At 56.0% G+C, this 25,236-nt stretch overlaps 9 protein-coding genes across 9 annotated transcripts; 4 read left to right on the top strand and 5 right to left on the bottom strand.

Moving 5' to 3' along the window:
• Nucleotides 1–417: 417 nt before the first annotated feature.
• Nucleotides 418–2,765, bottom strand: F5144DRAFT_288853 (uncharacterized protein). Its single transcript, XM_066783792.1, has 3 exons — nt 2,215–2,765; nt 1,831–2,150; nt 418–1,772 (listed from the first exon to the last, which is right to left on the bottom strand). Exons 1-3 carry the CDS (start codon nt 2,316–2,318, stop codon nt 580–582), a joined length of 1,617 nt encoding a protein of 538 aa, XP_066641319.1. The 5' UTR covers nt 2,319–2,765; the 3' UTR covers nt 418–579.
• Nucleotides 2,766–2,969: 204 nt separating this feature from the next.
• F5144DRAFT_288856 (uncharacterized protein) lies at nt 2,970–3,754 on the top strand. Its single transcript, XM_066783793.1, has 2 exons — nt 2,970–3,541; nt 3,602–3,754. Exon 1 carries the CDS (start codon nt 3,213–3,215, stop codon nt 3,501–3,503), a length of 291 nt encoding a protein of 96 aa, XP_066641318.1. The 5' UTR covers nt 2,970–3,212; the 3' UTR covers nt 3,504–3,541; nt 3,602–3,754.
• On the bottom strand, nt 3,729–5,757 carry F5144DRAFT_621980 (N2227-like protein-domain-containing protein). Its single transcript, XM_066792087.1, has 4 exons — nt 5,421–5,757; nt 5,098–5,370; nt 4,663–5,038; nt 3,729–4,607 (listed from the first exon to the last, which is right to left on the bottom strand). Exons 1-4 carry the CDS (start codon nt 5,535–5,537, stop codon nt 3,946–3,948), a joined length of 1,428 nt encoding a protein of 475 aa, XP_066641317.1. The 5' UTR covers nt 5,538–5,757; the 3' UTR covers nt 3,729–3,945.
• Nucleotides 5,758–5,778: 21 nt separating this feature from the next.
• On the top strand, nt 5,779–7,549 carry F5144DRAFT_577290 (uncharacterized protein). The gene is made up of 2 exons (XM_066789195.1): nt 5,779–7,266; nt 7,353–7,549. The coding sequence occupies exons 1-2, from the start codon at nt 6,243–6,245 to the stop codon at nt 7,469–7,471; spliced, it is 1,143 nt and encodes a 380-aa protein (XP_066641316.1). The 5' UTR covers nt 5,779–6,242; the 3' UTR covers nt 7,472–7,549.
• Nucleotides 7,550–7,739: 190 nt separating this feature from the next.
• Nucleotides 7,740–9,676, bottom strand: F5144DRAFT_577289 (uncharacterized protein). The gene has a single exon (XM_066789194.1). The coding sequence runs from the start codon at nt 9,229–9,231 to the stop codon at nt 7,939–7,941; it is 1,293 nt and encodes a 430-aa protein (XP_066641315.1). The 5' UTR covers nt 9,232–9,676; the 3' UTR covers nt 7,740–7,938.
• A 160-nt stretch (nt 9,677–9,836) lies between these two features.
• F5144DRAFT_577288 (uncharacterized protein) lies at nt 9,837–12,573 on the top strand. The gene is made up of 2 exons (XM_066789193.1): nt 9,837–10,928; nt 10,999–12,573. The coding sequence occupies exons 1-2, from the start codon at nt 10,015–10,017 to the stop codon at nt 12,215–12,217; spliced, it is 2,133 nt and encodes a 710-aa protein (XP_066641314.1). The 5' UTR covers nt 9,837–10,014; the 3' UTR covers nt 12,218–12,573.
• Nucleotides 12,574–12,821: 248 nt separating this feature from the next.
• On the bottom strand, nt 12,822–14,078 carry F5144DRAFT_594048 (uncharacterized protein; the record flags this gene model as incomplete). Its single annotated transcript, XM_066790529.1, has 4 exons — nt 12,822–13,183; nt 13,215–13,340; nt 13,492–13,526; nt 13,561–14,078. 4 exons carry the CDS (start codon nt 14,076–14,078, stop codon nt 12,822–12,824), a joined length of 1,041 nt encoding a protein of 346 aa, XP_066641313.1.
• A 1,437-nt stretch (nt 14,079–15,515) lies between these two features.
• F5144DRAFT_594047 (uncharacterized protein) lies at nt 15,516–20,349 on the top strand (the record flags this gene model as incomplete). The annotated part of the gene is made up of 11 exons (XM_066790528.1): nt 15,516–15,532; nt 15,726–15,774; nt 15,906–16,043; nt 17,816–18,238; nt 18,288–18,359; nt 18,457–18,565; nt 18,643–18,830; nt 18,926–19,061; nt 19,648–19,766; nt 19,902–20,073; nt 20,126–20,349. 11 exons carry the CDS (start codon nt 15,516–15,518, stop codon nt 20,347–20,349), a joined length of 1,647 nt encoding a protein of 548 aa, XP_066641312.1.
• A 67-nt stretch (nt 20,350–20,416) lies between these two features.
• On the bottom strand, nt 20,417–21,351 carry F5144DRAFT_288771 (uncharacterized protein). Its single transcript, XM_066783791.1, has one exon. The coding sequence runs from the start codon at nt 21,159–21,161 to the stop codon at nt 20,724–20,726; it is 438 nt and encodes a 145-aa protein (XP_066641311.1). The 5' UTR covers nt 21,162–21,351; the 3' UTR covers nt 20,417–20,723.
• Between the last annotated feature and the right edge of the window lie 3,885 nt (nt 21,352–25,236).

The following is a 25,236-nucleotide window of genomic DNA, read 5'->3' as shown; positions in this document are numbered from 1 at the left end:
CAATACCATCGACTATTGCCTTGCTACAAGCAAAAGGCAACACTCACAGAGGAAAAGTACGCCTAACAACGCAGTAAACGGTGGCCGTGCGGCAACCTCGAGATCAGTGATGTGGAGGCGTCGAGCTTACCCAGGGCAAATATTTGAAAGAGAAAGTAGGTACTCACTTAGCCAGGTACTGGCGGCCAGTTTTATTTCGTGGCGGCCCGTTCTAAGATTCGCCTGACTGAAGGCAATTAAGTAATTCTACCTGATTGTCCCATCAGGCCTGGACATCATACATGACACTCCTGAGATTACCAACCACGCAGCTGCCTTCGCGTTCTTGGGTCTGCGGGACCCTGTTCCATTCTCTCCACATCCCTATACCTGACAGCCCAAGATCGAGAGATGGCACCGAATGGATTCACTGCACGACTCGAAACGAAGAATAGCTCATTATTTGTAATCCTCACGCGGTGGCGAGAGCACAACAACCCCATCTACAGGTATGTACCAACGAGGCCATTATCAATTACCAACCCCCCCTGTCTCCTCCGAACTATCCACCAAGCAGCCATACCAGACTAAAGTTCTAAACTAACCTACAAACACCGCAACCACCAACCCCACCAACCCCACGCCCACCGACACACCAACCCGTCCCCCACCAGCCGTCACCACAGCCGACGTCGCCGTCGTAGTCGCCGAAGCCGTTGGTGCTGCACCGCCGTCACCACCAGGCGGCGTCGTTGGTTCGGGCACGCCGTCAGGACAGTGCCAGTGATCGCCGTGCGGTTCACATTCACCACCGTCACCTCCATCACCTCCATCTCCTCCACCACCACCGCCCGGGGCATCTGTGGGCGAAGCGCCGGGGGGAGTGGTGGGTTCGGCGACGCCGGGAGGGCAGTGCCAATGATCGCCGTGAGGCTCACATTCGCCGCTGCCGCCCGGGGCATCGGTGGGGGAGGTGCCCGGGGGGGTGGTGGGTTCGGGGACACCATCGGGACAGTGCCAATGGTCGCCGTGCGGTTCGCACTCGTTGTTGCCGTTGCCGTTGCCGTTGCCGTTGCCGTTGCCGTTGCCGTTGCCGTTGCCGTTGCCGTTGCCGTTGCCGTTGCCGTTGCCGTTGCCGTTGCCGTTGCCGTTGCCGTTGCCGTTGCCGTTGCCGTTGCCGTTGCCGTTGCCGTTGCCGTTGCCGTTGCCGTTGCCGTTGCCGTTGCCGTTGCCGTTGCCGTTGCCGTTGCCGTTGCCGTTGCCGTTGCCGTTGCCGTTGCCGTTGCCGTTGCCGTTGCCGTTGCCGTTGCCGTCGCCGTCGCCGGGCTTGCTTGTTGTTGAGGGGGTGGGAGGAGGCGGGGTGCTGGGCTCGGGGACACCCGGCGGGCAGTGCCAGTGGTCACCGTGGGGCTCACATTCGCCGTCGGTAGGCGGGTTTGTTGTGGGCGTCGCTGAGGGGCTAGATGGTGGAGTAGTGGGCTCCGGAACGCCGGAAGGGCAATGCCAATGGTCGCCGTGAGGTTCACACTCACCAGTCGGGGGCGGTGAGGTGGTGGGTGTGTTGGCCGGAGGAGGGGTGGTAGGCTCAGGAACACCAGGGGGGCAGTGCCAATGATCGCCGTGAGGCTCGCACTCCCCGGCTGGCGACGATGAGGTTGTTGAGGCGGTTGTCGTCTCAGCCGGCGGAGGCGTGGTAGGCTCGGGAACCCCCTGAGGACAGTGCCAGTGGTCTCCATGGGGTTCGCATTCTCCCGCCGATGACTGTGTGCTTGACGGGTACGGCTCGCAGTGCCCTTGCAACATCTGTCAGCTTCTCTCGCGGTAACCCTCGTTAGGAACTCGGCTACGTACAGTGGTCGCCGTGCGGACTGCACAGAGAACCGGTTGGGGATGGGGGCAGAGTCGGCGTTGAGGACGACATGGGACACGTGGTGGTGGTGACGACTGAAGTGATGATGCTATAGCCCGCACTCTTGAGTGCTTCTGAGTCGTAATAACCGTAACCCGTGTACAGCTTCCCGGGGGAAACCTGGACGACCGAGGTGAAGAACGGGACCTTGGTTCCGGAGAAGGGGACGCCCGAAGTCGAGTAAAGGCTATTCATAGACGACACGAAAGAACCGAAGTCGGTAATGGCGGTTGGGATGCCATAGACCGTCGTGGTCGTCGGGCTGTTAAGTGGCCATGTGTTAGGGATGCCCAAGCAGACTTCAGTGCTCAATACTGGTCACTTACAAACAACTAGGCTGCACAGAGGGTGTAATACCCTGGGGCAAGCCCACGGCACGCCATGCCTGGAGCAGGACAAAAAGGAACGAGGGGTACACTACGGGCGCCATCTCTGCAGGATGGGTTCGGTCGTCTAAGTGATTCGATCAAGAAGCTGCGTGGACCTGCATCCGTGGGAGCACTGCAGGAGAAGGCGAGACCGTGGTTAAATGTGGGCAGACATGCGCACAAGGTCATCGGCCCTACCCCCGCGTGGCTCTCAACCCCTGGTTCTCGTGGCAAGCACCATGACACATGGTAGTGGTGATGTTGGAACTATTGATTTCCGGCATGCAGACACAGAGGTCCTCATCAACGCCACGGTGAGCCTTTCGGTCAAAGGGCTGCCCTCCCGCTGCCGTGCCAGACCAAAAACAAGAGCTGAAGGGCCATCAGGGTGCTCAACCTCCTTGGCGCGCGGGGCAAATTTTCTTTCGCGAGCGTGGCGTAGCATTCTAACAACAACTGGCAAGTGGTGAACGGGAGATGACTGACATACTAGGTAGGCCTTTATTCTCAACATGGCTTATGGACCGGTTTAGCGTGGGGGGGAAATCCCTCAAGCTTTCCTTGTCACCCCTTGGCAACAGAGACTTTTACACTCTCCATCGCGGGGGTTGAACTTTAGCGTGACCAGTTGGTTTAAAGTCATCAAGGTTCTCACCTTGGCATGATAGACAAGAGGGAACTTGGAGTTGGACCTGGACTTGGCATAAGCTTTTACTGTGACATTGCAGTGGCTCCGAGTCCTGCTTCAAGCTTCAGTCACGAAGCTTGAGAAGTCAGAACCAGAAGAACAGCGCCGGTAACGGGGCATAATGGTAGTTTGATTCGAGTATAAATAGGGGGAAGTCTCACGGGAAGAGCCGTGTCTTTATCCTCCAGTTCACAAGTTCAAGTTCTAGCAACAACACATCGATTCAACCCCTGCTCCAAAGTTCCAACATCTACACCATCCAGCCAACATGGTCTCATTCACCTTCCTCGTCACGGCCACGCTCGCCACTCTGACTGCCGCCTCCCCTGCCGCCAGAGCACTCAAGCCGCGCCAGAGCGACTGCCAGGGTGTTCGCGACGCCATTGCTGCCAACAACTGGCCCTGCAACGAAGTGGCTGCTCCCTCGTGCGAGTTCTGCTGTGAATCATGGCTGAACCTCGAGGGCGCTTTTGGCAACCCGCCCTGCCACGAGGACCACGGGGACTTTACGTGCCCTGCCGGCAGCGAGGGCTATCACTGCGCTGCCGACTCGAAGTGATGCTGACGATGGTAAGGATACCTTTATGAAGAAAACATGTGAGTTTTGGGAATGTCGCGGGAACCCCTGAAGTGAACATTTGGGTTGACAATCTCCAGTTCGGGCTCACTTTAGCCCCCTACTTTGAATGCCTCAAGAATAGTTAGGCTCCGGTGGAAACTAGTTCAACACAAGGCCACGGGATCTACATGTTTGGGAGACATTGGGGAATATCATCACCGAGTTTTGCAAATACATACTCAAAGCGCACAACTCAGCCCACAAGTTCCGCGTGATACCACATGCACTTTGTCTCGCTGTTCAAACCATCTCCGCATGCCTTCATGATACAGTACCGAATGTCAAATTTACCCCCAAGCAGCCACCGTTGTACACCCACTCATTGCGTTGCTGGACATATTATCAAACCAAGAAACTAGCAGGCCACCCAATCTCCCCACATCTACACCCTCCTCGCAACCCAAAACACCGCCTCATACGCATTCCTCGTCAACGCCCTCTCATCAAACCCATACACCGCCTCCACACCATAAACCCATTTCCCCGGCACCAGCCCCCCCGCAGCCTTACACTTCGCCCAACCCTCCCCCTTCCCACCCGCACCCTCCACAGGCACAGGCACCTCCACCAACTCAAACCCCACCGCCTCCGCCACCGCCACCACCTCATCCAACGCCAGCTGCACAAACGGCGCGGAACCATACAGCAGCGGCCCAAAATTCACCCACACCCCGCCCGGCCGCAGCACGCGCGCGATCGTCTCGAGGTAGGCCGCCAAATTGCGCGCCGTGTCGATGAAGAAGTGCGTGACGAGCGCGTCGTAGTGCCCGTCGTAGGTGGGGGATGGGAAGGCGGTGGTGAAGTCGCCTTCGATGAGCAGGGGGAGTGGTGAGTTGTGGTTGTTGTGGGGGGGGATGTGGACGTCGGGGATGGGGATGCCGCGGAGCATGGAGGCGGTGCTGCGGTGGTGGGACCAGGCGTCGATGAAGGGGTGGAGGGTGGTGGTGTTGGGGGCGGTGGTGGTGCCGGACTCGGAGGGGTGGGTGAGGAAGCGGTAGGCGAGGTTTTGGTAGGCGGACCATTCGTTGTTGGTTACGAGGAAGCCTAGGAGAGGGAGGGTGTTAGGATGAGGGGGGTGGGTTGGAGTCTGGTTTCTTACCTGGTAGTTGTGCTACTTCATGACCTAACCGTCCTAGGCCTGCGCCAGGCAGGAGGACCTTTACTTCTTGCTCGCCAGCGTCAGGAAACTGGTCCTTGAGGGCCTGCAGAATACACGGAAAGGCGGCATCTCGTTCGTGGGCGCCAGACGCTGCCCAGTCCCGGACGAAGTGCTTCAGGGCCTGCGACACGCTGACTCTCTCTGCGGGCCGACCAGCTTTTTTCATAGCCTTGACGTGCTTGTCTAGCTCTTGTTGGCTTACGCCGTAAAAGTCCATGGCGTTGTGCACGATATCGTCGCAGAGCTTCTGGTTCTTTTTGAGCAGCTCGGCAACGTCAGCAAACTTTTGGCTGTACTTCATCGTTCGCTCGAGGAGCTTTTGTTGAGTTAGCAAACTTCTTCTCAAACCTTGGGCCGAAAAAGGAGCAAACACACCGATTTCTGCTTCCTTGGGACGCGGCTGTACAAGCCTTTCAACCGGTTGAGTTCCGCTTGCTGGGTATCAGCGTAGGCGGAGAATCCCCGGAGTGCCTCAAGGAGGCGATGGCGCGCATGGTGTTCATTCCAGGTGCCGTGGCTTTTGCTTAGCCTCTGGAGCAGCTTCTCCTTTTCCTCGATGTGGCGTTGTATGTCTGGTTGTCTCGGTAGACGTTCATTCTTTGCGAGAACAACCTCGACTTCGTGGACTTCATAAACGAGATATTGCGGCTGGTTGTCGTCAACAATGGCCGTCGCACTTTTACGTCCAAAACACTCACATATGTAGCGTCAACCCCAACTAGCCCCGAATGGGATTGCGAATCTGTTTCATCACACAGAACACGACTGGCCGAGAGCCAGCAGAGAGCAACAAGGGTCGAAGCTGATAATCTCATGGTCAAGACTCCAGCTTAGGGAATGGTCACCGGTCACCGGACGGTTCAAAGAGTTGAAACTCTGCTACTGAGCGTTGTAAATGGTAATCTACGAAAGCTGAAAAGATGAGAGGCTGGAGTTCCCATGTCGGCGTGGGGGTTGAGAACCTTGATGACCGCCAACCCACCCAACAACCGAATATTGGGAGCAATGCATGTCTTGGCTCCGCCAGGATCGGACTCCCTGACACCTTGCTAGGATCCTGATTTGAATCAACTCTCGCCATCCCGGAATTCGAGTTCGGAGGTCTTCTTGAGTCTCAGTTTGAGACTTCTGAAAAGTGAGGCTAAAACAAGAGGCCCAAGAGACTGAGAGCCAGGGGTGAGGTGACCAATCGCAACCCCTGAACCCCTGAATAGAGGGCGACCACTTACACGCCGCCACACAATGTCGGGCGTCAATTGCCTTGTGGGACCAGAAAATTTGCCACGGAATATGTGTTGTTCCAATACGAAGCCTACAAGTTGAGGTAGAGTCATCATCCAGGTACGCATATGCCGGGGCGCAGGGCGGGGTCCTGGTATTTGTACCTGCAGCAAGGCATCACGCGACAACAACCATATTGATTTCATAACCTCCTCTATAACCGTTTCGAAACTCCCTTGCCCTTAGATTCTGAGTTTCAAACAGAACCCACTTGTTTCAACATCCTGTACGCCTACACCATGGGAAACGGTGTATCACGCGCAGCCTCGCCAGGCCCTAAGGGCTCAATGAAGGCGAATACATTAGCTCCCACGCCAGAGCCAACTCCGGATAAGGAGTCTTACCCAAGGACCTCGACATTGGAGATGACTCCACCGACAACATACCAGCCTCTCATGCCACCGCCCTCTGGGGACTCGAAACAACAGGATATCTCAAGCGGAATAACCCACATCAAACCAGCCACACCACCAGCATCCCCTGATCCACGAAGCCCAACATTATCCCCAACCCTTCTCGGCACGCCAACACCGAACACCTCGTTCTCAACACCATTCTCCTCATTCTCATTCAGCCACCCAAAACACAGCCGCCCCAGCATCCCCTGCTCCCGCTGCCACCGCCGCATCTCCCACCCGCAACCAAGCTCTCAACGCTCCAAGCCCCAAGCCCCCTCCCCACCCGCACAATGCGGCCACGCCCTCTGCCACCGCTGCCTGCGCACCGCCCTCGTCACCTCCCTCTCAACAGACCCCTTCACACCGGCAGGCTGTCCAGTCCGGATATCCCCCGCGCAACCCAACATCTCCAACCCGAATCCGACTTCAAACCCAAACCCGACCCAAAGCCCAACCCCAACCCCACCCCCAAACTCCGCAGCAACAACAACATGCAAAGCCCCCCTCCCCCTACCCACCCTCGGCGCCATCGCCACGCCCGCCGAGTTCCTCGCCTACCGCAACAAGCTGCGCGAGATGCGCACGCCGCCCGACCGCCGCCTGTACTGTCACGACCGGGAGGGGTGTGGCATGTTTCTGGGCGTGCAGAGTATCGTGGAAGGAGGGGTGATGGAAGGGGTTGTTGAGGGTGTACAGGAAGAGGCTGAGGGGGCGTCGCAAGGGTCGTCACAGGGGATGTCACAAGGGGTGGTGGGGGAGAGGGTTGGGAGGGTTCGGGTGGCGGCGGTGGTGTGTCCGCTTTGTGGGGGCAGGACGTGTAGTGGGTGTGGGGGGAGGGCGCATCGGTTTGGGGGTGGAGGGACGGGTAAGTTTCTTTTTCCTTTTCCTCTGTTTTATTCCTTTCTTTCGATGATGTATGTGTATGATGGGTGCATAGACTAATCAGAGCAGGGAGTCCAAAAGATAAGCTAGGGAGGAAGCGCAGGAGGGCAGGGGGGTTGAGGGCAGACAAGAGGAAAAAGGGGAGGCAAGTGGACAGAGCAGGGCCTTGTTGTCCAGCTGCGATATGAGACAAGGTGCTGGACTACCTAAGTTAATACCGCATGTGATACCTCTTATATAGAAGAATGTGTGAAATGATTGTTGCATTCAACCTGCCCCCTAACTCCCAACTCCGGGTACCTTAGTCTTATGTCGCTGTGGTCCGACATCGATTGCTAATGGTTCTTTTAGAGCCCGCCGGGGGACTCGGAACTGCCAGTGTTGCCATCAATACTCGTCCGCCTTCACCGTCACCATCACCGAGAACATCCCTCCCCCACTGTTCTTTTGCCTGATGCAATTTTTAGCGACAACCACCGTCTGAATGACTTGATTAGGTATTTATTGATTAATTACAGTCTCTCCACGGCCGGGAGTAATCACAAAAATATTGAGCGGAAAAACACGACCTACTTTACACAACTCCCTCAAATGTACAATCGCCCCAAGACGCAAGTAGCCATTCTGCAACAGGCACCGCAGCAGATATGGCCAACTATTCCCAGACTTCCTTGTATTCTGGCAGGCTCCATCCCTCAACACTCTCGCGGATATTGATCATGTCGGCAATGTTGAGCTTGAAGAAGGACGCAAACCCCGCCATCAAGTTCAAAATACCGATGCTGAATGCCGACCCAGTCATGGTCCACTGGGATTCCGCTCTCTCGGGGATACCCTCCTGTATCTTTTCCATGAATGGCCGGAACTTGTCCTCGTAGTTCTTGAGCGCTGCGGCGAGCCCATCCGCTTCGTTGGGCAAAGCGCCGCTCACGTACTTGCCGATCTCGCCCGCCAGAATATACGCTCCCACCATGGCCGAAGTCGTGCCCATCCCCGACATGGCCGTCGGACAGTACGCGGCGTCTCCGAGCAGGGTAATGTGGCCGGACGACCAGGACGGCAGCTTCACGAGGCCGAGGCGCTCGCAGTAGAAGTCATCGGCCGCCCACATCGCCTTGATAAAATCATCCGTCATCCACCCCGCCCCCTTGAAGATGCCTTCGAGGACCTCCTTCTCCCCCTTCATATCACCCCGCGGCACCTTGTCGATCCCTTCCGGCCCCGACTTGCACGAAAACAAAACCTGGATCTCGTCCAGGCTGTGCCGCCGGGTCATGATGCCGCGGTGCTTGGCAGTCAGGTAGGAAGTAGCCAAGAACTCCTCCCCCTCCTTCATCGGCAGCCGCATGGTGAAGTACGCAATAACCAACCCCGGTATCCGCTGCATCGGGTCCGGCGCGCCAGGCCCGAGCATCACCTTCCGCGTGCGTGACCACTGCCCATCCGCCCCAACCACCAAATCAAACCTCTCCGTCCTACCATCCTCAAACCGCACATCCACCTTCCCCCCCTCCACCTGCTCCAACCCCTCCACCGACGTACCATACACATACTCCGGCTTCTTCTCCCCCACCCCCTGCGCCGCATCATACAACAACCGACACATATCCCCGCGCATCATCTCATACTCGGACGTCAAGCTCTGCTTTTTCCCACTGCCCGGCTTATTCGCGGGGAAATACGCGCGGCGCCGGCCCGACTTGTCCACCATCTGCATGCCCTGCTCGGGCGCCGCCTTGGCGCGGAACCCGGCCTCGAGGCCCATGCGCCGGAGCACGTCGATGCCGCACCCGCGCAGGTCGAGCTGCAGGCCGGTGGCGCGCAGGGAGGGGAAGCGCTCGACGACGGTGATGTCGTGGCCTTGTTTGGCCAGCCAGAAGGCGAGGGCGTTGCCGGCGATGCCGCCGCCGCTGATGAGGACGCGGAGGGTGGTGGTTGGGGGGGGCATGGTGTGGTGGTGGTGGTGGTGAGGGATGGTGTTGGTGGTGTTGGTGGTCGGGTGTTAGTGGTGTTGGTATGTTTGTTGTGTCAACTTGTGTGTCGGTTTCTGGGGTTGAGCCGTTGGCTTCAGCCTTCCAGCACCTTGGTAGGTAACTTCGGAGGGAGGTAGGGACTAATTAGGGAGAGTAATTGGGGAGAGTAACTGAGAAGGTCCAGAGACTATGTTTAGGCCGGAGTTATCGGAAGTACGACTCTGCCTTCAACTTCCAGGAGAAAAGGGAGCCTATAAGATGGAGTACGAGAGAGAGGGGGGTACGGAGTGGTCACACCAATATACGGAGATTCCGGTTTTAGGTAAGTGAGACATCAGGCCGGTTGTACGCCGTGGTAGTCATGCAAACGCGTCCCAATAACACCAGTTACATCACTGCTCACTAGATCGCCGATTTTACCGATCGACGGTCCGACCACTTCCTATTCCAGAAGTTCCGGTGGCGCTCCTTGAGCCCATGTCTCGGCCGAGACAGGGATGAGACGGACATAAGGACGGGAAATTCATTGTTCTCGGGTATCACAACAACCAACCTCGCATGAAGAGGGGGGGAATTCAACCAAAAATGCCGAACTACCAAAAACAAATCGAGCCCGATCCGACAATCCTCGGAAACTAGATCGGTGAATTGAGTCATTGACCGACGAGACCCTGACCCTGATCCATCACCCATTGTCCATCGTCCACGTATTACACGGGACATCAACCCACTTGGACCACCTCTTCTACGTTGCTTCGATGGAACCTAGCCATGGACCTACAGGGGCCACGCGGCCCTCAGGCCCTACGGCTGTCCGACGTCGACGAAGGCCGGCCCTCTCTTGTCAAGAGTGTCGTCGTCGCAAGATCAGATGCGACCACAACAACCCTTGCGCAAATTGCATCCGTCATAAAACCAAGTGTTCCTACAGTCCTTTCACCTACTATGAGCCAGGCCCAACTGCAAGCGTCCGCTCGGGCGAGAGCTCCGGAACCCGAAGTACTCGGCCGACGAGTGCGAGCCCACCACCGGCAGCAGTCCGCCTTGCTCCTCCGACACCACTGTCAGGGGCACAGAGTCTAGGTCAGACAGCCAACATTACACCAGTGGCCCAGGATGCTTCTTTTCTCGTTCCAGTCCAGTCTAACCCCCAAGACGCGGAGCTGCCATTGTCAAATCAAGGAGGCGAGCAGCGCTCGAATCAAAAGGAGCCTAGCTTCAATGATGTCTTGAACCGCATAGAAAAGCTCGAGTCATCCCTGACCGCCCGGAAGCCAACATGGACCGAGAACCCTCCTGCCCTCAATGGGCTAGGCGCGCCTAACACAGAGCGTCGCCAACAGACACAGGAATGGCAGTCCGTTCTCAACAAGCCGCGGGACTGGGGACGCTCTCGCTGGGTTGGCGATACCACCGAGTTCGCTGTCGTCATGGGCTGCTACTCGGAGATCGTGGGAAAGGCTAGCAACAATCCCGCCTTCCAGACTCCTGAAGCCTCGGCGCTGATTACCCAGGCTGGCGATGCCCTTCGGGGGTGCAAGAACCGGGCCAAGAGTATCAAGATCGCCCGGCCGACTAGAGGTCTGCCGCCTCCTTATGCTTGCCTGGTGCCACCTTCGCTCGAGGTATCAACCCAGATGGCCGAGCTCTATTTTGCATCCTTTGAATCCACGTACGCACCTGACCAGACCCGAGCTACCCTACTTAGCCATGGTAGGCGAGATATTGACCTCGCAGTTTAGACATCGAATCCTCCACATTCCCACCTTTTGGGCCGAGTTCCATGAATATTGGGACAATCCGGACAGCGTCACCGAAGACGCTCGCCACAGAATCCTCCTCGTCATTGGCCTAGGATCCAGCGTCTACGACCACGGCGACATAGCCGTCGCCCATCGTAACACCGAGTTGGTCCACCAGTGGATTTACGCTGCTGAGACGTGGATATCCGGGCCGTTGGAGAAAGACCGGCTCGACGTCAAGGTGCTGCAGATCCACTGTCTGGCCGTGTTGGCCCGTCAGATCTTCTCTCTCGGCGGAGACACGGTATGGGTGTCAATGGGCTCGCTCCTCCATGGAGCCATGCAAATCGGCCTCCACCGCGACCCCAAGCACCTCCCAACCATGTCACTGCTGCAGGCTGAGCTCCGCCGGCGTCTGTGGGCAACCATCCTAGATCTTATTGTCCAGTCCTCCTTGGACGCGTGGATGCCGCCGCGCCTCTCGCTCGAGGAGTTCGACACGGAGCTCCCGTCCAATGTGAATGACGAGGAGATGGACGAGACAACCACCACGCTCCCGCTGCACCCGAAGGAGAAATTCACCTCGACCTCCCTTCAGATCGCTCTCCTCGCCTCACTCCCCACGCGCCTCGGGATCGTACAGTTCCTCAACAACCTGAACTCGGACCGGTCCTACCACCGCGCGCTGGCCCTGACGGCAGAGCTAACCTCGGCCATCAGCGCCAACAGCACGCTCTTCGCCCCCAACAGCAGCAGCAGCAACGAACCCGGCAGCAACGTGTTCCACCGCAACCTCATCGATTTCCTCACGCGGCGCTTTCTCATCCCGCTGCACTTTCCGTTCAGCCACCAAGCGCGCGTAAACCCGCTGTTCCACTACTCGCTCAAGGTCAGCCTCGACACGGCCCTGGCGCTGGTCTCGCACCAGCAGGAGGAGGACAACGACCGGTTCCAAAATCTGCTGTGTATTGCGGGGGGCATGTTCCGGGACGGGATCCGGTACGCGACGTCGGCGATTAGTTTGGAGTTGCTTGCGCGTGAGTGTTTTCCTCCCTTCTACCCCAGTCATACGACTTCACTTGCATGGGGCCCCATCCTGATCCTCATATCATCTCTCACTTCCCTCGCCCACACCACACCATGCCACCCCAACGCAACCCATCCCCAATCCCCACCCAAATCCCACCCTCCTTCCCACGTCCACAACACCCCCAAGTAATCCACCATCTAACCCCCCCCCCTTTTTTCCAACACAGACGTCGAAACCCAACTCCGCGACGGCTCCCTCCCCCTCACCTCGCACACCCGCACCACCCTCACCACCGTAATCAGCACCATCGCCTCCCTCGCCGAATCGCGCATCCGCCGCGGCGAGACCAACGTCAAGGTGCACATGTTCCTGCGCATGGTGCTGGCGCAGGTCGGCGCCGTGGAAGAAGCCACGCGCCAGGACGGCGCGGCGGCTGGGGCGCGCGACGTGGCGGTGGCGGTGGCGGTGGCGCGCGCGGCGAGGGATAGTTTGCGGTTTTCGGAGGCGCTGTTGGGGTCGCCTTCGCTGGGGGGGGTGGACTCGGGTGAGGGGGTGGGGGGTGGTGAGGGTGGGATGGGGGATGGGGGGAGGGGGAAGGGGGGGTTGGTGGTGGAGGAGTCGCCGGGGGATGAGGGGGGGTTTGGAGGGCTGGGGATGGAGGGGATGCAGGGGTTTGATTTTGATGGGTTTGGGGAGGAGTTTGCGTGGGAGAGTTTCTTTCCGGACGGGCGGTTTAGCTGAAGGGACTGCGGGTGCCATTGATGGATGGTATGTGTATGTGTATGTGTATTTACTAATACCCCGCGGGGCGCCACTCGTAGTACTCTTCAATAAGGCTGATCGCGTCTGGCTCTGTCTCCCACTGTATCGACACAAGGTCCTTCACCCCCAACTCTACCAACCGACGCTCGTCCCACATGACGAAGCCCCAATCCTTGAGCGAGCTGGGTGTGTATTCCCCGTATAGGTTGGCGTAGATTCCGCCCCATAAGAGCACCCACGCCAAAGGGGGCCCATCCGGAGGCACGATGTCACCCCTGAATTCCATCGGGTCCCTCCTTTGTTGGGCCTCGTCCCGGGCATTGACCGCCGTCGACTCGTCACGTCGGCCGTTTTGTGTCACATTCCAAAAAACCTTCCTCAGAGGGGCGTCAACTTCATGGTGACCCGTGATACAGCGCCCAACTTTGTCGACGAGAGTTTCGTGGTCCTTGACTGCCAAAAGCCTGGCTAGCACCTCGAGGCCGCGAGAGGTGGTACCATCCATGTAATCTGCCACCGTCCGTGTCAGAATACCTGTTTATACTCCCTTCTTGCGGAACAATACAAAGACGCTTCACTTACCGTCCCATAAACCATCGATATCAAAGGAGTCCAAAGGGTTAAGCACTCCATCCCCCTGCCAGTATTTAGGATTTTCGTCGCTGAGGTCCCATTTGACTTCGAGAAAGATATCTTTATACCTGTCGCGCATGAAGAGATTGATACAGGCGATGGCCTCGGCTTCCCATGGATCGAATAGGCATAAGAACATTTCGTTGATCTTTTCTTCTTGAAATCCACCATAGCGGTTGCACCGATTTCGCCCGAACAGGTGGCAGAAGGTCTCGTATCGGTAAAGAGCACGGAAAATACGTATTTCCTCGCTCCTGCTCAAGGTGGGCTGCGAGGCTGGCGCTGCTTCGGAGTCGGCTTTCTTATTCGCGGCTCCCTGGCTGTTAGGAGATGTTCCTCTCGTGCGCGCCAGGTTCGCGAGGGCCCACGCGGCATACCGGCGACAGAGTGGCCTGATCACAGATACGTGGAAGGCGGCCACCCACCGACAAGAGCCGGGGTTAAGAGAACTCAGGTCCGGAGGTGGAGAGGGCCCTTCTATCCACGTGCGGTAGCCTGCGAGGAAGTCGGTGATCTTCTCGTCGGTGCGGACAGGGCGCATCATGCGAACGCGGGATTTCAGACAAGCATAGGCGTCGACAAAACAGCCGTCCAGCTCACGGGCCAGGCATGCCCGGAGGAGTGTGTCGCGGTTGCTTCTGTACTGGGCGTGCATTGTCGGCGAGGCCCGGACGAGCGACCGCAGTGTCGGTAAGTCCGGGGTGTGCAGGAGGATGTTGTCTCTCAGTTCAGCAGGCAGGTTCTCAAACAATGAAAAAGGAGAATCGTAGGGGAGGTGCCGCCCTTTTTGCTGTCCGACCACGGCATTCCCCAAAGTGGAATCCTGGATGCTCAATTCCTGAATCGAGGGGCTAGCGGCAGCATCACCGCGATCAATTCCCGACGGCGGCATGTTGCTTGGCCAAGGGAAACACTCAACTTAACTACCAGGGCGATGCAAGTAATTCGACCCCAATTTCAATGTAGCTATGCAAAAATGAGACAGTGTTATGGAAACAAAGAGCCGTGCCCCAGGGAGAATGGCCTGTGGCGCAAGGAGAAGCAATGGTGATAATGATGGTTGAGGTGAGAACGGGAAAAGCCTTGGGGGAAGTGCTTGGCTCAGGGCTGTTGGTGCCTTCCAGCCAGGGCTGCATTGCCCACACACGGGGCACAGACCACCTTGGATACAGTACAGCCAGGAAGGTGCTTGCCTAGGTAGGTAGGTACTCGTGCAGGTATGGTATACCCACATGCCCTGGTTGAACATCAAGAAGACAAGAACCTAACCAACTTCGTACTGTGCACCTTAGGTACCCGTCTGCAGCGTGACATGCGTCCATATATGCGACATTGAAGAGAGTGATACAACGCATTGATGCCCATGCTAACCCTACGTCGCCGACGCATCGATGATGATCGTCGTGATCGATCAGACAAGGCGATTCCGGGACTCCGTCTATCAAGGGATCGAAAACACAAAGGCTGGGCGGTGACCGTGCCGTTGTCAATACAAGACAGCTTTGCGAGCCCGCTTTGATTGTCTTGGCCCGCTGGGGGACGTAGAGCCACATGAAATGATGTAACCCTCATCCAGCAGGTAAGAAAGCGTCTCCGACAAACCTGATGTCGTGAAGAGAACCTTGCAAATTCTGCTTTGATGTGTGGAAGCGGGACCTGATACGCGTGCAAAGCACTGAACAAGGTCCACCAATGCTTCGGCAGTGGAGTGCTCGAACTCATCTTCTACAACATTGAGGCCGTGGATGACGAATAGCATCAGTGGCAGACGCACAGCCTCCACCAAATTCTCAAAAACACTGAGCGCTTCTTTCCAGGTGCGTAGCGTTCCGTCAAGTGCAGAGAACCTTGCGGCGTCGAAAGCAGCAGCGGTCTTGGGATCACCGACGGGCAGAAGGTTGACGAGCTGCCGAATCAAGGCGTAAATCAGGGCCGAGAGCTCGATCGACTCGCGCGTCCTTGCCGCCGGCGGCTCATTGGCAGACAGTTCGCAGAAGTACGAAACTACGGGGACCCCGGCTGCTTGGGCAAGCGACATGTATCCCGACGTCCACTGCCGAAGGGGATCTGCGCCTTGGAAATAATACTGGCCATGAGCATAAAGAAGTCGTGAGTCCATTGCGGCCGTGAAGGCTTCTAGTCCATCCACGAACGAGGCATCCGCAAGCCAAGGACTTGTTAACGTGTCCAGGTGGGGATGGACATGCTCCCAGGTGAAGTAGTCCTCGAGATGACGGGACTCAAAGCTGATGTCGATGTCCGATGCCGGATCCGGTTCCGTACAGTCATCGAGGGCATGAAGGCCTTTACACTGCCTTGCTGAACCTTCCGGCTTAGAACCTTTACACTCGGTTAGTTTTGAATATTCATAAGTATTTGGCAAGGACACCGTAGCGATGCTGAGGCCGAGCTTACCATCATTGACAAGCTCAGGCGATAGCTGGGCTGCTCTCTCAACACTTGCGGAAGCTTGCTGTTCCAGAAGGTTGCATATTCCGCCGCCAGACATCCCCTTTCGTATAGTTTCGTGATAAGCGTCCATGAATCCGAGTATGCATTCCTTCACTTCCTCTTTGGTCTTTTCCATCTGGCAGCGAACGACATTTCGAATCAGCTCGGCGTTTGCGGCATCGCGAAGCCTCGATAGCCTTTCGTCTTCCGTGTGCTTGAGCAGATAGCCGCTGATCTCCTCCACGCGAAGCTTGGTAACTCTAACGTCGGCTGAGACGTGAAGCTGGATCTGTCGCGAAAGCAAGTTTGAGACCTGCTTGGCCTGTACTAACTCTTCATCGAACAAAGGCTGGGCATGCTCGTTGAAGCTCTTCAAAAATCTTGTCCGGCTGCGGTCGGTGTACCATGTCATTACTTTGATAAGATACGAAAAGATATGCGTATAGAGGCGCATGGTGAGCTGTTGAAGGGCCGGTGTCTCGTATACATGACTCAGGTCATTGAGGCTCACGGCGTCGTTGATCTCGACCATCCCCCTGACGAAGGATTCCGAGATGTTGATATAGTTTGCAGCGGCCTGTGTGTGTTTCCCACGTTAGCTGCCGGATGCTTTGACGCTATCTTTCGGGTGGGAGTCCATGCCTTGATGATCATCGAAACCGAGCCGTAAACAAGAGAGACGTACTCGCTCTCCGAGGGAAGCATCTTGAGGACCGTAGCGTGGTTGTTCAAGCCGTTGCACATCTTACGAAGCAACACCTTAACCCGTCCGGCGCGAGAGTCTTTGGTCTTCACCTCCCAGAGAGATTGAGCCTCAGCAACAGCTGCCGTTACGTCGTCCCAGCAGGTTACCAGCTGGTTACTCTTGTTCCCGAGAACTAAATCTCTGAATTTGTTCATCGACTCTAGGAGCTTCCTCTTTGCTTTGTCGAAGATCCTGGCATCGTCGGATCTAAAGAATAGCAGGGCGTTGGTTCGCTTTCCAAGCATGAGTCTAGTGCCCGGGACAGCTCACCTTGTCGCGTTGAACTTCTCTTCGATGCGTTCGATGTCCCTCCGCCTCTCTACCACTCGCCTGTCCCTTTCTGCCAGGAAGTCTGAACGAAGTTGTTCATACTCTGCTGTGTCTGTATCGGTGCGTTCTCGCGCCTCCACTTCCCAGGAGAAGCGCTGGACCAGAGCACCCGGCTCCGGGTCGATGAAGCCAGCAGCCATTATGCGGACACTGCCATTATTGTCATGTTCCGCGTAATAGCAAAGAGCAGTTGAAGCGTAAAAGCTGTTGGTAAGGCTCGAGATGGATCCGGGAACAGGAAGGATACCTTGGAACGACGCCCAGCTGCAGCCAGTCCAGACACAGCCAGGTCGGTGGTGGCACTGCTGCATACCTACATGCAGGATCCCGTCTAGCATCAGTAGCATCCAATGGGCAATGGACACAACTCCATTAAACTGCAGCAGCATCCAATTAGAATTGAACGCTGCCTCATGAGCGCACACACTATATCCAGCCGCATATTCCGAGCGATTCTTAGTCCAATCGTGAGCGACGGCGGCGTGGGCAGCTTGTGCTCACTTGATGCTCCTCAATCAGCAAGCAACCAGCGCTAATCCCAGTTCTCTGCTCGTTGTTCCAGCACGTAGTACAAGTCAGCCGCCGCACCCTGAACTGAGCAGCCAGCCTGGTCAAGCTCTATAGGTACCTACGGTTCTCAACCTCCGAGTCTCCGGCGGTCTTCCAGTCTTCCAATGGCACCGAGGTAAAGTTGCGACTTCGACATCACCGTCGTCGCCGACTTCAGAGCACCAACTAAAATCAACGACTATTAGCACCCAACGATGCCAGGGTTAGAGGGAGGCGCATCCGCGACGGTGGCCGTTTTGGCTGTTGATGAAGGCCTCGGCGGCGTGAACCTTGGCCTTGTTAGCGCAGAAGCCCAGACACTCCCTGGAAAGCATCATAACATCGAGACAACGTCTACGGAACTCGCACATAGCTCACCTGAGCCCTCCATCATCTCGAAGCTTGCCACGCTGCCCGAGCCGGAGTTGGTGCGCTACAGAATAGAGTACGCCGGCCGGGAGTCTGGTTCCGTGTTCGTTGACGGCAGACGCGCGCCGCTTGATGCGTCGAAGGAGCACCCGATTTTCGAGTACGTCGACGTCCGGCTGTCCAGCAAGGACACGGTAGACGCGAGCACAAAAGAAGAAGACATCTCCAAGACCGACAATGGCAAAGGACATGCGTACATCAACATCCTCTCACCTGCCGTCGCCGAGGCTTTGCGGTGTGTCGTCGACTATTTTCCAGATCTTGACTTCTCCGAGAACATCATCAAGATCCCCGAACCTTACTCGGTATTCGTATTTTTCGAAAAGGAGCTGACGGAATACCGGGAACGGGGTGGCAAAGCTTGCCCAAGTCGAGTCGTCCACCTGCCCTAATCGATGGGCAGCCAAACACATCGCCATCGTCCAGGACTTTGTTAGAGAGGCGACCCAAAAAGCGGTGGATGCCGAGAGAGCCCGCCATGCTAGGGGCTACGCCACGTTCGACATGCTGTGGCTTCTGTACAAGCCAGGGGCGGACGTCTACTACGACCCTTACGATTACGGCGAGCACGAGCCTTATGTTGTCTCGACCGTACAGTTCGAGCTTGTCAACGGCGCCACAGACTCCTACGAACTCTGGTTGTGGAAGATGGATGCCGACTCTACCTGGGTTGGTCCCCTGGAAGTTGACAGGGAGATACAACGTTTTGCCGGAGAGAAGCGGATCCCGGAGCTTAAAGCATTCCCGTGCGAGTACTTGCGGTTTGCTGATGACATCGATGAGGAAGAGGTCGCTGCCGTCAAACAGTACTTCGTAAATCGAGGAAAGAAGTGGTACGACCTACGACGGGGGGTCCGATGCTGTCACTTTGACGGCTTCACAAGCTCTTTCCCAAGGCGCGATGTAAGCATCGCTGGCAATCTGACCGGAGACCAAGACATCGTCGCTGACAGCCAGTTCCACAGTACAACAGTCTAGCTATGCTGGATCCGATCCAGTTCACTAAGACGCAAAACGGGGAACGGAGAGAACTCAGTCAAGGCCTGAAGCAACCCTCAGGTCCACAGCAGATCTGCACTTGCGCAGCCTGCGATGAGACAATCTACCGGCACGCAGTGGCGCCCAAGTTCTCGGGTTATACCAAGGTCAATCCCCGCACCGTAGATTGTCTGACAGATCATCAGTATTTTCTGTGCGATTCGATGGTTGAGGCGTTTCTGTTCAAGGTTAGAACGTGGCGTAGGTTTGGCCGTTCCGAAGACGCGATGCCGCGATACCGAGGGGCCGGGTACTAACCAACTTCATCTCGCAGAGTACTTACACGTTGACGGGTTTCGGGAACCAACTTTTGACAGCGGACTCTTTGAGCGGCTGGTCCTCAAGAACACCACAAAGGAGTTCATCAAAAACCTTACCCAGATATACATCAGGCATAGGAGCGAAGGAGCCCCGCACGAAAAGAAGGGATTCAGGAAGGTCACTCAAGTCCATAAACCCCCACAAAGAAAGAAAACCGACGCAACATGGTCTGCGGACTTCATCGAGGGAAAAGGCGAGGGTCTGACAATCTTGCTTCATGGACGCCCCGGCGTGGGTAAGACCTACACTGCAGGTACGGCGAATCCTCCCAAACGCCACCGGGCATCACTGACCCGCGTAACCCGCGTAGAATGCATTGCCGACTTCACCGAACGTCCCTTACTCTCATTGACGTGCTCAGACATCGGAGTCAAGCCCGAGAATATTGAAGCCAACCTGCTCAGCTGGTTCAAGGCGGCAGAGAACTGGGGCGCGATCATGCTCATCGATGAAGCCGACATCTATATGGAGCAGAGACAGGTACAAGACATAGAGCGGAACCACCTCGTGGCTGGCTTTCTCCGTGCCTTGGAGTACTACAAAGGCATTCTCTTCCTTACCACAAACCGGGTCGGCACCTTTGACGAGGCATTTATGTCTCGTATCCATGTCCAGATCCACTACCCCGAGTTTGAGGATGAAGACCGGGATCGCCTTTGGGATACCTTCTTCCACAAGCTTGAGGAGGACAGAGAGGCGACGATGCGGATTACGCAGGCAGCCAAGGATTACGTGCAGTCGCAGGAGCTACGGGCCTTGAGGTGGAACGGTAGAGAAATCAGAAACGGTGAGCCTACCTCACATCCTTGCGATCAATCCTGACTGACACGTGCATTTAGCGTTCCAAGTTGCTGTGGCCCTGGCCGAGGCCAAGAACCAGAAGGACAAGGAGGGTCGCGTGGTGATTCAGTCGGACCATATCAAGGCATCGGTGCATATGTCGAGAGAATTCGGGGAGTACCTCGCGAAGGTTCACAAGGGAGACCTTAGCAAGAGGGCGTCGCTGCTGGGCAACAGGTACGATGCTTTTGGCAAGGAGGCATCCGGTACGACCAAGTATTAGGCCGGTCGCAGTTGGATTTCTATTTCAGTACGCCGTTTAATCGTGATTTTAACGTTTATTTCCTATGTCGGACTAAGTAGGTGGCCAGCCAAAGCGAGAACAACAGCGACCGGCGATGCCCATATTGCCGGTCTCGGGAAATATGGGCTTCATGAGGTTTATCACAGGCTATCGAGAAGTCTCCTGTCCAACCAACCAAACAGGCTCCAGGTCAATGCCCGTCCTTCGCCCGAGCTTCCAGGTCCCTTGACAGCCCGAATTTCTCTCAAATCCACGGTCCACCCCCGGACACTCTGAGCATCATTCCGGCCTCTAGCTCATCAACTCGCCTTCCCCTCACCAGCACCCGAGCTCTGCCTCCCTGTCCCCATCGACTACACCGCACCAGCACCGGCCGGAGTTGGTGTGGGCGCGCAGACAAACGAGAACGATGTCCACGGCCTCGACATAGTGGTGTCCGGGTAAGGCGTATAATGCACTCCAAGCGGGCAGTGGCCGACCAGGATGCTGGACGCGAGCCGGGTACAGCCCTGGCAGTCGACGCTCACCCGGCTCGTGGTTGTGCCGTCCCAGACCGTGGTCTGGACCCGGCATGTCCTGGTGTAATAGACCTGGAGCGACGCCAGGCACTCCCCCGCGCCGTTCTGGGTGACATAGAGGGATGGGTGGCCGTACGGGCTCGGGAGAGTGACGGCCGGTGTGATCCAGTGGGGAGTCGCTGGTGTTGGGTCATCCCCGTCTCCTTGTGCCCTTGCCCCGTTACGGAGGATCAGGAGTAGCGTAGCCGATGTGAGAGCGGAAAAGGACGGCATGTTGGCCAAGACCGTGTTCTAGTTGTTGTTGGTCGCAGTGAAGGTCCCTGTTACGCAAGTTGCGCTTGTGTGTAAGTAATTTGTATCAAGAGCCGAGCAGAAGGCTATCTATTGAACAATGGCGTGAGCTAAATCCCGCGGCTAAAGGGAAGAAGAGCTGTGAGTGGGAAAACGATCCCAAATATATCAGAAGACAAGGTAGGAATGTGAATGATTAAGGCAACGATCACTGGCTCGGATGTGGCCGGCTATATTGCAATCAAGACGGACATCAAGGAGAACTTTTGTTCATTGGGCTACGGATAGAAGCGAACCGGCTGCCAGATTTGGTGATGTTAGAAGTCGTATCCATAAGACGGAAGGATTTCCCTTGCATGACTGTACATGTAGAGTTTGGACTGCTCCAAGTCGGACTTGAGCGTCTACTCGACACGCCAAGATCATACCGCTCAAAAGGCCTGGCAAGGAGAACTCTACAGTTACCAAAGTACCTGGTATGGAGACTAGTCTCGCTTCTAGCAACGCTCGGCAAAGTGCTAGAATCGGTGGTCACAGAAAGGATGTCGCATGCGGTCGAGGCGAGGCGTACGGGCTCCTTCCAACCAAATCACTTGGGGGCCCGTAAACGACGGTCGGCGGAACAAGCGCTCGTACTCCTCCAAGAACAGATCTACACTGCCTGGCGAGGTCGAAAGATAGTCAGCCTGATCAGTCTTGATGTCAAAGGGGCCTACAACGGAGTCTGCAAGGAAAGACTTTTTCAGCGGATGAGGGCACGAGGTATCCCAGACGGACTGCCCCGATGGATAGAAGCCTTCTGCTCGGGGCGTGCAGCAACGAATCAAGGTAACGGGCGGTTCTCGGAACGTCAAAGCTTACCCCCGGCTAGTTACCGCAGGACTCTCCCCTGTCCCCGGTTCTGTTTCTCTTCTTCAACGCGAACCTAGTGCAACGACGAATTGACAGCCATGGAGGCGCGATAGCCTTCATTAACGACTTTAACGCGTGGATCACGGGACCCACGGCACGAGGCAACAGGGAAGGCATCGAGGCCATCATCAGGGAAGCCGTAGATTGGGGAAAAAAAGGAGCGGTACGAGATTCAGCATAAAGAAGAAGGCAGTCATGCCCTTCACCCTCAAAACATATAAGACTGACGCCCAGCCATCCGTTATCAAGGGACAGACTGTCGAACCCCAGGATCGAGGCAAGATTCTTGGAGTGGGTATGGACGCAAAGCTGAAGTATAAACAATATATTTGGGATGCTACGTCCAAGGGCTTGGAGTCAGCAATGGAACTACGGAGACTCCGAAGCCTGTCCCCATCAACATCCCGGCAGCTGTTCACATAGGTATACAGTCGCCCCGGTGGCAGACTACGCCTCTAGTGTCTAAATACACGTATACAAGGCCAAACTCGTGGGACCTATCAACAGGGCCCGGAGAAGCGGTTCAAGCAGTCGTGGGGACCTTCCTCACAGTGGTAACAAGTGTAGTGGAAGCGGAGGCTTACATCACTAGCGTACAAGACCGGTTCTGGAGACGGGCCATTAAGCTATGGACCGACATCCATACCCTACTAGATACTAATCCACTGCGTAAAAGCATACCTCGCATGTGAAATTTCAGAAAACAACACCGCTCACTACCTACTTCACCAGGTGGCAGACGCACTGAAAAGGGGTATCGATGGAGGGGCTGGAGACTGGTATCTACCCGTTCACGCTACCGCCGTGGGAGGAACGTATACTAACTATTACAGACGACTTGACAGAGGTATAGTGAGATGCTAACCATGATGTACGTATCGCCGTAAGTAGCTCGGCGTAGAAAGGTGTAGTGGGAGTAGGCGGAGCTATTACGCTGCCGGCGTCTATGTAGAGTAACTCAAAGCCCGGGACCTTTTCCTGCATACTCCCAGCTTCCAGGTGTTTTACCATCAACGAACAATGTGACGACCATCACGGCCTCAAATGTGTCAGGCAAATACTGGCGACCATTTGAGTGCACTCTCCGTGCCCCATGAGTTAGTGAGAGTGAGTCCATGACTGCCGCCGCTAACAAAACTACCTAGGTACCTTAGCCAACTATCCACCAGCCATATTCCTCATCACCCATTTTCCCATCTTCCCAGATCGCAACTACCTACGCCGGTCGAGCTAGCTCGTTTCTTCACATTCACAATACTTGCACACATCGCTCTCTCCCAAATCCCATCTCATCATGTCTCGTCCCACCTCCTCCGACTCCAACATGTCCTTCAAGTCGGCCAATTTGCATAACTCAGCCGGTGCGTTGCGAATCAACGTAGGGGTCGAATATTGTCAGGTTTGGATGTGCTCGAGGACTGTGAGGTAGAAACCATTAGGTAGTCGATCTACCTACCTAAGCTTCCATATTTCAGGTTTCATTACTATGTCTCGTCTTGGATACCGTGTTTATCTCCCCCTCATCATGCTCCCATCCATTTTCTCTCACCCAATATCATCATCGCCTCACGCACATATTCAGACAGTAAGGCTGGGTCACCCCATTGGACAGGGAGCTATGTTGACCGTGTCATGGCGGTGGTTTTGTCGGGCCGGACGCCTTCTCGATGCCTCCCGGGGGCGCAGCCAAACTCCCTCTAACCAAAACATATTGACAGCGCCTACAGAGTACATAATAACACTAACCCTTTACAATTTAGGTAACTCACGCACTAGGTACCCTATATTATTTACGAAAAGAAAAGTGGATTGCAAAATCGATCCTCTTCTCAATTTTGAGATACGTACTTGGTGCTTTTTCCGGATGCTTGGTGCGACGTGCGGCGCTTTAGATGTGTTATGAGAGACGACCATCTAGGTAAGTTGAGTGGTGCACGAGGCTTGGGTTTTATGTCTGGTCAAGTATCACCAGGGGCCAGCGCCGCCTCCTCTGCCCGCCTGGCCATCTCCCACCTCTTCGTGTAATGTGACCGCATGGCCATTTGCCAATTCTTCGCCCTCACATGTAAACCACTGCGGCGCGATTGGAGCCACTCAAGCCGTTCCGAGTCTAGGACGGAGCCCCGATCCATCCAGCGGTCGGAAAGGTTTAAATCAAGGGATGCCCAGTCTTGAAAACCTTTAAAGCCTAGCTTAAAGTCTAGCTCCCATCTTTCTTTCTGCACATAATACCCTGGGGGGTCCCATGTTTCCTCCACATGCGTCCAGCGGCGGTGCAACGTTTCTTCAAAGTCCCAAAATTTACGCCGGTTGACTTCACAACGATCCACGTATTTTTGGGACACCACATGGGGGTGGTCAAACCAGTCAAGCTCCCCATCTATCACGCACAACAAGTCCTTGACGCTTGTATGAACATGAACATAAACATGCTTGGTCTTTGTCGGAATCATCACGGAGCCCTTGTACATACGGCTAACCTTATACGTGGCCATCGTACCATTGCTGGGGCTGCAATCTAGCTCGGCACACTCGGTATGGGATCCAATCCGCTTCTCGATCCGGGGACGTCCGCCAAGTCCCACACTGACACATCCCCCATGTTGTTGTCAGGGTCCTCCAGCATCGGATAAAAGAATTCCAGGGCGGACCGGATCGCCTCCTCCCGACCGTTCACGACCACAAGGAGCAGCTTCCGAATCGAAATCGGTAGTACAATACTGGGGTCGTCCGCGACAGCGAGCAAGGCGTTGAGCTGTGGCTCAGTGATTTCGTGAATAAGCTTCCGGACCTTATACTCCAGCAGCCCTACGGCCCCTAACCGCCAGAGGAAATTCAGCCCCTGCAGCGTCTGGACGTGGTCGTCGTTGCCGTGGGCATATATATATATAGCCTGCGGACTGGGTCTAGCCAAAGCGCGAGAAGTGTACACAAAGTGCATCCGGTCAGCGCTGGCCTATGGCGCATCGTCGTTCCACATTCCCACGGATGTGGGAGGCGAACCGGTGAAGAAAGGCATCACCAAGGCCCTCGGGAAGGCCCAGAACAAGAGCCTGAGGATTGTGGCGGGAGCCTTTAAGTCTACCCCCATCCGTAACCTCGAGACAGAGACGTGGGTACCACCGTTGGACTTATACCTAAACAA

The sequence above is a fragment of the Chaetomium tenue genome (genome assembly GCF_020726465.1).
Source record: "Chaetomium tenue strain MPI-SDFR-AT-0079 chromosome Unknown F5144scaffold_5, whole genome shotgun sequence".
Classification (NCBI taxonomy): Eukaryota; Fungi; Ascomycota; class Sordariomycetes; order Sordariales; family Chaetomiaceae; genus Chaetomium; species Chaetomium tenue.
This window is presented reverse-complemented; position numbering and strand designations above follow the sequence as displayed.

Bases quoted from the DNA above. Each gene is read 5' to 3' on its own strand.
- F5144DRAFT_288853 (XM_066783792.1), bottom strand. From the start codon at position 2,318: ATGGCGCCCGTAGTGTACCCCTCGTTCCTTTTTGTCCTGCTCCAGGCA. The intron at 2,151-2,214 runs GTAAGTGACCAG...GCCACTTAACAG, and splicing joins TCTGTGCAGCCTAGTTGTTT to CCCGACGACCACGACGGTCT. The intron at 1,773-1,830 runs GTACGTAGCCGA...AGATGTTGCAAG, and splicing joins CAGTCCGCACGGCGACCACT to GGCACTGCGAGCCGTACCCG.
- F5144DRAFT_288856 (XM_066783793.1), top strand. From the start codon at position 3,213: ATGGTCTCATTCACCTTCCTCGTCACGGCCACGCTCGCCACTCTGACT.
- F5144DRAFT_621980 (XM_066792087.1), bottom strand. From the start codon at position 5,537: ATGAGATTATCAGCTTCGACCCTTGTTGCTCTCTGCTGGCTCTCGGCC. The intron at 5,371-5,420 runs GTGAGTGTTTTG...GACGACAACCAG, and splicing joins TTGGGGTTGACGCTACATAT to CCGCAATATCTCGTTTATGA. The intron at 5,039-5,097 runs GTGTGTTTGCTC...ACTCAACAAAAG, and splicing joins TCCCAAGGAAGCAGAAATCG to CTCCTCGAGCGAACGATGAA.
- F5144DRAFT_577290 (XM_066789195.1), top strand. From the start codon at position 6,243: ATGGGAAACGGTGTATCACGCGCAGCCTCGCCAGGCCCTAAGGGCTCA. The intron at 7,267-7,352 runs GTAAGTTTCTTT...TAATCAGAGCAG, and splicing joins GTTTGGGGGTGGAGGGACGG to GGAGTCCAAAAGATAAGCTA.
- F5144DRAFT_577289 (XM_066789194.1), bottom strand. From the start codon at position 9,231: ATGCCCCCCCCAACCACCACCCTCCGCGTCCTCATCAGCGGCGGCGGC.
- F5144DRAFT_577288 (XM_066789193.1), top strand. From the start codon at position 10,015: ATGGAACCTAGCCATGGACCTACAGGGGCCACGCGGCCCTCAGGCCCT. The intron at 10,929-10,998 runs GTACGCACCTGA...CTCGCAGTTTAG, and splicing joins TTTGCATCCTTTGAATCCAC to ACATCGAATCCTCCACATTC.
- F5144DRAFT_288771 (XM_066783791.1), bottom strand. From the start codon at position 21,161: ATGCCGTCCTTTTCCGCTCTCACATCGGCTACGCTACTCCTGATCCTC.